The sequence below is a fragment of the Cyprinodon variegatus genome, unplaced genomic scaffold, assembly GCF_000732505.1.
Source record: "Cyprinodon variegatus isolate N-32 unplaced genomic scaffold, C_variegatus-1.0 Scaffold26, whole genome shotgun sequence".
Lineage (NCBI taxonomy): Eukaryota > Metazoa > Chordata > Actinopteri > Cyprinodontiformes > Cyprinodontidae > Cyprinodon > Cyprinodon variegatus.
This window is the reverse complement of record NW_015150479.1, coordinates 1,852,353-1,863,398: the sequence shown is the minus strand read 5'-3', so window position 1 is coordinate 1,863,398 and position 11,046 is coordinate 1,852,353. Positions and strand designations below refer to the sequence as shown.

Sequence of the window (11,046 nt, the reverse complement as noted above, 5' to 3'; positions counted from 1 at the left end):
ACTCTCCAGAGGCAGCCATTATTGTTGTCACCCAAGCGCGCATTGGTCACGTGGTTGATTACGTTACTGTTGGTCATCTGTCCATCATCTTATAAAGCCCGCCCTGACAATTTGATTGGATCGCCTGACAGTGGGCGATAATACTCGCGCTACTATGGAGCAGAGCCAGACCGAACTTCCCGACCTCAAACTTTGTGGGCGGGACTAAGTTCGGAATGGCACCCAGGCTAGGAAGCTGGAGTACCCGGAGAGAACCCACACATGCAAACTCCGTGCTGGGAATCAAACCCACAACCTTCTTGCTGCAAGGCAGTAGTGCTACCCACTGTACCACTGAGCATGAAGATGCATGAACTTTTATTTCTACACTGAGATGCTATTTAATTAAAAAAAAATATCATTAAAAAAAAACTCATTCATTCAACATTTCATCTAACTTAAATGACAATATAAGAGTCAGTCGACTTCTTAGGCCATGTAATAATTCAAAGGCCTTCATTATTTCATTTTGAAATATCTTTATCGATCAACAATTTCACCTACTTTTCATTTGCGTGAGATAGTTTGTTTAATTTATGTATTTTAACCTTGGGTTTGAACCAGTCATTGGAAACACTTTTACTGCAATTAATTGCAAATGTAGAGAGGTCCTTTGTTTTCATATTTATATAAAAAGACTGGAGGGATAGGACTTTGACTGAATGATGCAGCCACATAAAATGCTAATTCTGGATTAGTGTCAGAAAATAATAAATGTGTTGCAATTGCTTCTATAGCTATCTTTGTATTTCACCTTGAGATCAGGCTGGGGTTTAGCAAACCTTTCATCAGCAAGTTTTGGCTATTGAACCAACCCTGATGAGTGTCTGAACAGATATGTGTTAAAAAGCCCTAAGGTATAATAAACTTTAGTTCAGCAGTCTGGCATCGGTTCCATTTTCGCAGTATATCAGCAGAGTTCTTTACTTACTGTGCGTGCCTAGATATTTAATCAGTATTTTGCTATGTGAGGGCATTATGATAATGATGATTTCTAATTTACATTTGATGATTAGAGCTCTGTTGATGTATTTTTGGTTATCATTGGCAAATCCAAAGTGGGGAACAAACTCACGCAGGTAAAATTGCTCTTTAGCCTAAATAATGTTTCATTCAAGCTGTTGGCAAAATCTTGCTTTCGATGCAGCCCCTTTTCAGTCTCAGAAACTGCATCAATTTAGGTTTAGGATTTCTGTTAAATTTTCTGATCGTTGTTACAGTGAGAAAGCTTTGAGATTTTATACTCTGAGTAATAGGGATAGGTTGATTAGAAGAAATACTTGATATATATATTTTCATTGTTTTTCCCAACGAGCTCTCGAGGATGAAACATTCTTATTTTTTGTCCCTAACAAATCTATCATTAAAAATTACATAAATAATAAAAATATAATTTTCATTACATTTTTATATAATATACTTTTCAAAAACACTGCCCAAGGGTTAAAGGAACATTTTTTTAAATACAACAAATCTTTTTTGGAGAAAAATCCTGCTGGATATGTACACTGAGAATTATCAACACAAGGAGGAATGAATCCAATGACACACAGAAAATAAAACTGTAAAGCTAATGTGGCAGACTAGTCCAATTTGCCTAAATGTCATTACAGCTATTACAAATGGAACTTAATAGTGTATATGCCTCCATGTATTTATATGCATGCTTAACAATATTTGGCCACTGTCCCTATAAGATGGTAGATTGTGCAAAGGATATCTCCCCCAGATCTGACTAGGGCATCACAGATTCAACCTGGTCACAACTGATAGACCTACACGTTATATACCAGAACTTATCTATTATGCTGCTTTTCATTTCACATTACAAGCTCCACACGGCTCTATTCGGCTCAGAGTCTGTCTACTCTGCAGGAAAGCGGTTGTTTCCATGGATCCACTGACAGGTGCAGCTGAATTGATTAAGTAAAAACATAAATACAAAAAATAACTAGAAAATACAAATGATATTTGTGGTATTATATATGTTACTTTTGTAAAAAAAAAAAAAAAAAAAAAAAAAAAAAAGGCATTCAGAAAGTGCTCTTTAGACTATATAAAATAGGGCCTACTACCATTTTCCCCTTCTAATTATTATTAAAATTCAATATAACATATATATAAAACAGGATTTTTGCAGTAACTATGGGATAAGTCTGGTCACTTTTTTTTTTTATCTTGATGTTTAGTCCATTGTTTTATTTGATCATGTATTTGTTTTAATGTTGAAAGCCCCCCTAAGGGGTTTAAAATTGTGAAATAATCCAAGGTTGATGAGCTGGTATTTTATACAATTTTTATGTGTGATTGCAGTTTGGAGTGAGTGGCCTTACAAGTTTCTTGGAGTTCACTGAGAATGGCACGAATCCCAATATCTTCTTTGAAATCCTGGGAACAAATTATGGAGAAGACAGAGGTAGAGGAATCAGCAGGGTAAGTCTTCACTTATTTACGTACTATAATTTCTGCATTTCCTTATTGGGATGTCTTATGTATTTAGATATTTCTAATTTTAAGATATATAAATAAAAAATAAATTCAAAAAATAAATAAAATAAATTCAGCACTAAATATATCAAATTCTAATGGAATTAATTGGTTATATTTTTTGTGTCGATGTCTGTCTTTTAGTCCTAATTGTTTTGTGTTTTTGTTGGTCCAAGTGCAATGACTTCCGCTGCAGCTCACATCTTCTTCAGCTGAGAGCAATGTTAATTAAATGCCATTTTTAAGTGGCACTTTGTAATGGTAATGGCTGCATAATAAGAGCATAATGAATTTTTACAGGCCTCATGAAAGACTTCCCCTCCACTCAAACCCCGAAACAGATCGTCATATCCCTGTCTTTATTGATTTTTCTTTTGTTTTAATGGTTTTGTTTATAGGGATTCAGTGTATTTATTAAAATTCAAAATGTATAAGTTGTAATCAATATCATAAACTCTAATAAGGGAGTTTATTATTACATTTTTGTGCTAGATAATAATTTATACAATGTTGTTATGCACATTCAGGTCAAGACTCTTTGCTTCATTTGGAAATGCATCATTTATGAATTTATCAAGGACGTTCTGTTTTAAAATCCTTTACTTAATACATTATATTTACATCCCCCCAAAGCGGGTTGTAAAAAATTTTTTTTTTGGTCTTGTTTTTGTCTTTCAAATTGTTGCACTTAAATATATCTCTTCCTGTATTTAATTCATACACAGCCTCTAACTATCTTTAAGTTGAATTTGATAAAAGATGGATTTATCTAGTTTTGGCTATGGTTAAATACAAGTCATTTAATACTTGAAATTATATTATATAAGGAATTTTTTTTAATAAAAACATATTTAGTGTTTTTAATCACTTTCTGTTTTGCTTACGTAAATATGTTTTGCTCCTATGGCTGAATCACAGCATTATTAAATATGCAAATTATGTTTTGACATCATTCAGCGCCTTCTGGCATCGTTTAGGACAGCCAGTAGTAATCATGTCTGATGTTGCTTGGGAGGTTTCTTTGCTACTAGTTTCTACGATGACCCAGAGGGTCCAAAAGCCACGACATGAAAACAACAATGTTGCTGTCCTGTAGATGGGCTCTACTGATTAAAAAATTCTATTACTTTTTGAAAATATTTTTATAGGGAGAATTGGTATCTGAAAAGTCTCTTTACTTCTCATCTCTTTATTCTCTCCCTATAAAACTTGTAGAGCTTTTGTGTTGCAAATTATTCTCAAAATTTATCAATGTAATAGACTATATTGCCAAAAGTATTCATTCACTTGCCTGAACTCACAAATACGGCAAAAGTAATGCACGGGACCCTCAAGCTCCTAGTCGTCTGGTGGAAAACCCAAGCTTGAAAGACAAAAAAAACGTATGGTGAGTGGGGAAATGTTTAAAATTGTGTACATATCATTATCCAAACTTTTTTAAAAGGACAGAATTTTGTTTATTGTTCTTGGATTATATCCATTATATTGGATTCAGTTTCCCCTTGGATTACTTATAATTACTCTTCATGAAAGGCAGTTCTCTGATAAGACCCAAGGTCCTTTTAAGTGTGTAGTACTAGTGCTGATGGTTGGACTAAATTACCTTGCCATATCTGCTATCTATACAGAGTACTAGGAAGCCTTTTTGTGCTTGTTACACAGACATACTGCACAAGGGTATTCCTTGGAGAAAATATTTCTGCACATGCTCAATATACATTTACATACATACCTTAGAGCTACAGTTTACAAAGATCAACAATGAAAACAAGAATAACACATTATCCCTGCCCTACATACTAGAAGAAACATTCAAATGTCAATGGGCTTATAATGTGGGTTGATACCAACATAACACAGCATGCCATCACAGACTAAATTAATCTCTTCAGCATTAGTGCAAATGCATCAGAGCTAACTTGTTTGATCAAGTTGCAATTATTTGTTAGCATTAAGCAGTTTTTGTGGCTTTCCTGCCTTTGTTAGGTAGGCTGATGTTTCCACTTTATAGTCTGCTAAAAAATGTACTGTATATGTTTAGAACTCATATTTTTCATCTTAATTTGAAAGTTTATTCTAAATGTCTTTTTTATGACTTTCTGTTAAATAAAATCATGACGATATGAAATGTACTTTGAGAAAAGAGGTGAATAATTAGTTTTTTGTACTTTAACCTCATAAAACTTACATACTTACGTACATTTGTGAATTTTTTTCCTGTCATTGGGTTTCAATTCAATTCAGTTCAGTTTATTTATATAGTGCTAATTCACAAAATATGTCATCTCAAGGCACTTTACAATTCAACAAGATAATTCAGTCAAATTGATTCAAAGTTTTCTATCTAAGGAAAACCAGTTGATTGCATCGACGCATCGACTTGCAGGCAATCCCTCACTCTAAGCATGCTTGTAGCAAGAGTGGAGAGGAAAAACACGCTTTTAACAGGAAGAAACCTCCAGTATAACCAGATTGGTGTGAGCGGCCATCTGCCTAGGCACACTGGGGTTCAAGGAGACAGAAGCAGAAATAGAAAAAGAAGCAGAGATACAAAAGTCAATTGTAAACCAGCTTCACAGGCGGCCCCGTCCTGGAAACACGTAGGCAGGCAGACAAGCTCCGTGCCAGCTCTCATGTCAGAGGATGAAGAGAGCACATCCAGCCAGTCACAGTCAAAGAAACAGGACTACTCTTAAAAACATGCTGATTTCGAACATCTATAAACAAAGGTGTTGATGGCAGCAGCACAACTGATTTTTCTCTCCAGGGTGGTGTCGCAACCAAAGAGGAACAGGCCAGATGACAGAGAGGTATGCAGAGATGGTATAGTGTTGGAGATTGCCCCAACACATTTTGCAGAGTGTGAGAAAATGGTAAAAAAAAGGGGCCCCTATGTCCTCCAGCAGTTTAAGCATACAGCAACATGACTATAGAAATTGCTCGGATAACCTGAGCCTTGGTTTGGAGTTAACAGGTATTTAACTTGTATATGCATTTTACTTGGCTTGCTTTCATGTTGCAAAAGAATTACAGTTAATACTATTATTCTGTTATCTGCTGTAGGCTGCATCATCTTGCAGTTTCCCTTTAAGTTGCTTTTATCCATATTGTTTAATTTTGTGAATTTTCATTGCTTTTCTGCTCCTTACATAAAATCCTGCTGAACTGTTGCCACTGTTCTGGCTAACACTACTAAATGTTGCATAATTTGTAATAATGTTATTAACACCATATTCTTCTGAGTAACCTGAGCCTTCTTTACTGTTTCATTATATTGTTTTTTCCTCTCTTTGAGGCCCTTTTTATTTCCGTGGAGGGCCTTATTAATGACTAGCACGCAGTCAAGCTTTTATTTTCTCTTATCTCACCTTAATTAAGACATTCTAAGTAATTCAACCCATCCCTTTATCTTGCCTTTTTTACCTTGTTGCATTTGGCTTTCTTGCCATTTCAAAATTGTCCTTTCTTTAAAATAGTCTCGCCTTTTTAACAGATACTTATTCCCAACCAGACTTGCCTAGTGTAATCGTAATTTTTTTTTTAAAACATCAAACAACTCCTAAATAATACCCCTTCAGTGTTTGTGCTTCTGGTTAGCTACCTTCAGTGGCTTTACAAGGGAAACTATACAGTTCTATGTATCCAACAATATTTACTGTACAGTACATAATAAACAGTACAGTACAGTGTATCCTTGTTTTAGTTCACAGTTTCTTGATAACAACAGTGCTGTGTAACAAATTCAATACAATGTCGAGTTATTGATGGTTGCAATATGCAGCTGCTAAACATTGCCTGGATGCATATATTTTTTTAGATATTAAATTTCAAGTGTAATGCAATTACATTCTGTCAAAAAATATAGTACTGAAACTGTGATGTACTGGGAACCATGGAAGGAAGGAAGCTCCTTGCCGTCAAAACTGGATGTGGATCTTTAGTAGCAGATATAGTAAAATTTAAAGAAAATACTAAGGAAATTGGTTTATTCCAATCGACATTGTCTTGACAATATTCAGCAGTGTTAACTCAGTTATCTGGATGTGCTGGTTCTCTAGTTGACATATAGTCAATGCAATCAGCTGGTTTTATTTAGAAAGAAATCTTGGAACCAACCTGACTTTATGATCTGGTTGAATTGTCTCTGTAAAGTGCCTTGAGATGGCATGTGTTGTGAATTGGAGCTATATAAATAAACTGAATTGAACAGAAAAGGGAAAAGTTCATAAAAAAAATTTTGTCAAGTTGAATTACAAACAAGAAATATTACTTAGCTAATTAGCTTGGTAGTTTAAAAAATAAATTAACAGTATGGAGATTTAAGGTAAACCTGGAAGAAAGACGCCCAAGGTTTAGAATAAGATAATAAAGAAAAAATATCTCCAAGGGGAAAAAATCTTATTCTTTTTTACCCATCATATTAGGTGGATTATTATGAAAATTTATTCAGTGTGTCTCACCCTCCTTAAGGCAAAGTTAAGGGATTGTGGAGAAGTTAAAGTCGGTTTAGAATGAAGAAATGTGAGGAGAAAAGGATGAAAATACAGACTGATTGATTTTATTTAACAGCATTCCAATAGATTTTCTTTGTTTTATTTGGTTTTCTTTATTATTCCTCACCCTTACACATCCTTGTTATTCCTGTGTAGGTTTGTTTTATAAGTTAGCTGCGGGTTTGCCCTCTCCTCGATCTGGAAATGCAGCTGGTTGAGATTTTACGGTTAAAACAAGTGGAGTTTAAACACCATTACTAACCCTGATTTAAAGCACTGGTTACTTTATATCTTCAACTTGCACATTGCGTGAAAAAAAAACCCAAAAATTACTTTTTTTTTCCTCCCCAGGATTTGATGGTTTTTGCTGCTTTCTCTCTTGTTATCTGCCGACTTGTTCTTACTTATGACATGTCACATATGTTACAACGAGAACTATGGCTAAAGAATTTCCTTTAACTATTGTCAACCCACAGAAGAAATAAGTGAAAAAATATATATGTAGTTAGGTGTTCGTAAACTCTAATGTGGTGCTTTACATTGATGTTGGACAAAATACGTTTTCTCTGTAAATGGCTATGAGCTTATGTTAAACATATAACCGTGGTTAGTGACACACTCTCCAGCCTCATCCAAGATCTTAAAAAAATCTTGTAGCTTTTAATCTAAAGGTATAAATGCATAATTCACACAAAACTACATCAATCCCAGGGATTTCCTTAATGGGATTATGGGTGGGCATCATCAATTATTAGGTTTATTGATTTCATAATGTTTAAAACAATGAAACATAAGTCATATGGAAACTGTATCCAAAGTGAAACAGGCTTGAGGAAGTTTTTGATTTTGACGGGATGTGACATAAGGATTTCCTTTAGATGCATCTACAGGTGTGCCTGTTATTGACTTAAATCTTGTGACCTGACCTACCAAAAACTAACCATGTTTTGCCATTACTATCTGAATGTTTTCAACTGCATGTAAACGTTTGATTTTCAAGAGAGTAATATAAAGAGCTAAAGAACTATCTCATATTGTTGGCAAATACGTTACACTATGTTACCTGTACTGATAAAAGCCTTTCCCCTCCATGTGCTGAACAGCCTAATTACAGGTAGCCTAACTTGCTTCCTGATAATATTAGAGTATAATAATTACTATTAATCAAACCTTTTAGTTTTTCACAATAAACTAAGTCCCAGATTTTAAGTTGATTCTTAAATATGCTTAAAGGATATCATCATACAGTAAAAATCATCGGTTGTACTACCTTTATCCCAATGTGCAATATATACAACAGCAGGAAGCACACCACTTAAAAGCGGTTTTAGTGCTTCACAAAATGCTCTTCAATTGCTCACATTCGGATATAGTATGTGACATGTTTTCATCAGAGTACACAACGAAAAAAGTGTGCAAGATGGAAATGAGTTTGACTGTATATTCCCCAGTTCTCCAACTTTCTATCACAAACACTCATTTTAGCACAAAAGAACAATGCTATTCAGCATTAACCCTTAGCCGGTCAGCTGTCTTAGTCAGATAAAAAAAATGCTTTTGTCAAGAGCTTCAGAGACAGAATGATATCAATCAACAACCCAAAGAAAACCACTATAAAATGCTGAGTGTCATAGTTAAAAATTGTGACATAGGCTACTTTTGGATTAAAAACTACAAAAATAGTAACAAAAGGGGCAGAAATGAAGACGGGTGAACTGATAATTTTTTATATCATATTCATTAACAGCATATTAAAGATTTTTAGTTATAAAAACATGTCAATTAAAATCTTGAACAGAGGGGTTGCACTGAAATATATTATGATATATGATATATGTCTTTCTTGATTTTAAGTTATTAACACAAATACTTAATACTTTTTCTTAATATACAAACTGATTGGACTGGATAAAGATATATTTTATCTTTAGTCAAATTGATGAATTTGATTGATAAGCACTTAGAGCACTTGTTAAATAAACAGAGGCTTCTCGTTGGCCGACCGTTGCTATACTGTGAACATGTGGATTGGCTGATGTCTGAGAGAGCCGATTGATGGATGACTGCATTATGTATACAAGGGGGGTTAAAAAGGGAAGCTAATTGGCTGTGACCTGGTTGCAATCGTACTTCTGCTAAGGTAGCAGCAGAGACTCACTGAGGGATTAGTAGCAAAGAGTAAAGCCACTACCCCTCTACTTGACACCAAAGGTTGTGTCCTCGTGTTAAACAAACCATAACTTTATGAGCAGGAGTAACTGGCCAAGTGATAGAAAAGGAGCCAATCCTCACTCAGCCAAAACAGGGAGGTGGGAACGGTGCATTACAGGTTGGAAAGATTGATTATGAATGACTCTGTATAGAAAGGGCTTAAAGGCTGTGAATCATAATACGGGGAAAGGGTTATTACAAACTGAATCTGTAAGTCACAGAAACTTCCAGAGCATCACTTTACTTCTTGAACAAGAGAAAAAGTAAACTAAGGATGCTCTGACCATTTAATTACTTTGTGGTTCTCTTTAGTTCCTCTAAAGAAAGCTTGGATAACCTGTTTAGCAAACTTTAAAACCCTGTCCAAGTAAAGGCTAGAAATTATTTACAAATGTAGGTATTGTTTAGCCTAGTAAACTAGCCCCCCCCTGCCAGCGGCCAAAATAATTTTTGCCTGCAAGTGGTTGTAGCCTCGAACAATGCCCCAGGCCCTAGAACAGGCTGGCCAATCACAACGCAGAGATGTGTTTTGAATTTTTGGATGCAAAGTGTTTTGAAGGCATGACGACAAAGCTGCGCGATGCTGGAGAAAGCACAACAAGGAACTAAAACTACGGTTCACGACTGTGTTAGAAAACTAAGCAGATAGGTTTGCCGTCACAGGTCGTAATGATATACTGATACTGTAATGTCAATTTACCTCAGCTATATTCAGCGGAAGAGCGACAGATATCTTTGGCCTGTCTGTGTTGTGGTGGAGCTTCTTCAAGTCTCTGTGTTTTCGAGGGAGTAGACCCCCAGGTTGTCTTTTCAGCAGCTGTTCGTTCTGCAAGGACACCTACTTCCACCTCATTGTCAATCCACCTCTAATAAATTGGCAGATTTCTTTCCAGTCTATTCAACAACGTTGCACAAGCTCGACAGACTCGATTGGATTTCTCCGATGTAATCAAAAGCGTTCACTCCAACGTTCTGTAATCTTTATGCCACTGACATTGGTTGATTTCAACTTTGGAAAAGTTAATTAGTACACAGGCTACTCACATGTCTTTTTTGCACAAACAACAAAAATCTTCCAACACCATGATCTCAACAAGTTATCCACTGCTCACATCACATGCTGTTTGTTTAAACTCGCCCACCAGCTTTCTGCCGCACTTATTACGTCACAGTCAGTTCCGCTCATTGGTCAGAGCGTTGGCCAATAGGCACAGACAGCGGTTTGAAAAACAATGGGTTGTTCTCAATAACAATCTTCCAATGTCTCATTCATCAGGCCAGACTAAATTACACATTTAATCTCACATTTAGTCTGGTTGATCAGGCTACGTATCATTAGGTAAAACAGCTCTAAAGGAATACACAACGGAATTTCTATCCAATAAAATTTATTTGACATTTAGTGGTGGCTGGTGAAAAAATTTCTTGATGGAGCTGATGTAAAAATGATATTTGTATCTAGCCACACCTGTATAATAAATGGGATTAACTGCATGACAAGGAATGTAATAAATCCTAATGATTGAATCTCCTTCTCAAATAGACAGTCTCACAGATAATGTAAATGAGCAATTTTCTGTTAGGTTATGCTACATAATTATCTGTGCAGAAAAGAAGGGTATCACTTTTAGTACTTAAGAAGTTAATCTAAAGGTACTATGATAAAAATAAAGAAAGATTGTAGAAAAATACTTATATATATAGGCCTATGTGGAACCTGAACTAAAATGTAGCATATCCTCACTTGGTTTAGGGTACCGGTATACTTCACAAAAGAATATTCTACAGAGGTTACAATGTCTTAAAAAAAGTTTTT

General features: G+C 35.2%; 1 protein-coding gene across 4 annotated transcripts in view; it reads left to right on the top strand.

The window, feature by feature from the left end:
- Positions 1 to 11,046, top strand: part of grid2 (glutamate receptor, ionotropic, delta 2) — a 520,299-nt gene that overhangs the window by 337,245 nt on the left and 172,008 nt on the right. For all 4 annotated transcript variants that reach the window (XR_001481865.1, XM_015395277.1, XM_015395286.1 and 1 more), the window contains exon 8: positions 2,353 to 2,472. Coding sequence is in view for 3 of the 4 variants with exons in the window: in XM_015395277.1 (XP_015250763.1) it covers positions 2,353 to 2,472 (120 nt within the window). In the remaining variant the exon portion in view is untranslated. The remainder of the gene's footprint in view (positions 1 to 2,352; positions 2,473 to 11,046) is intronic.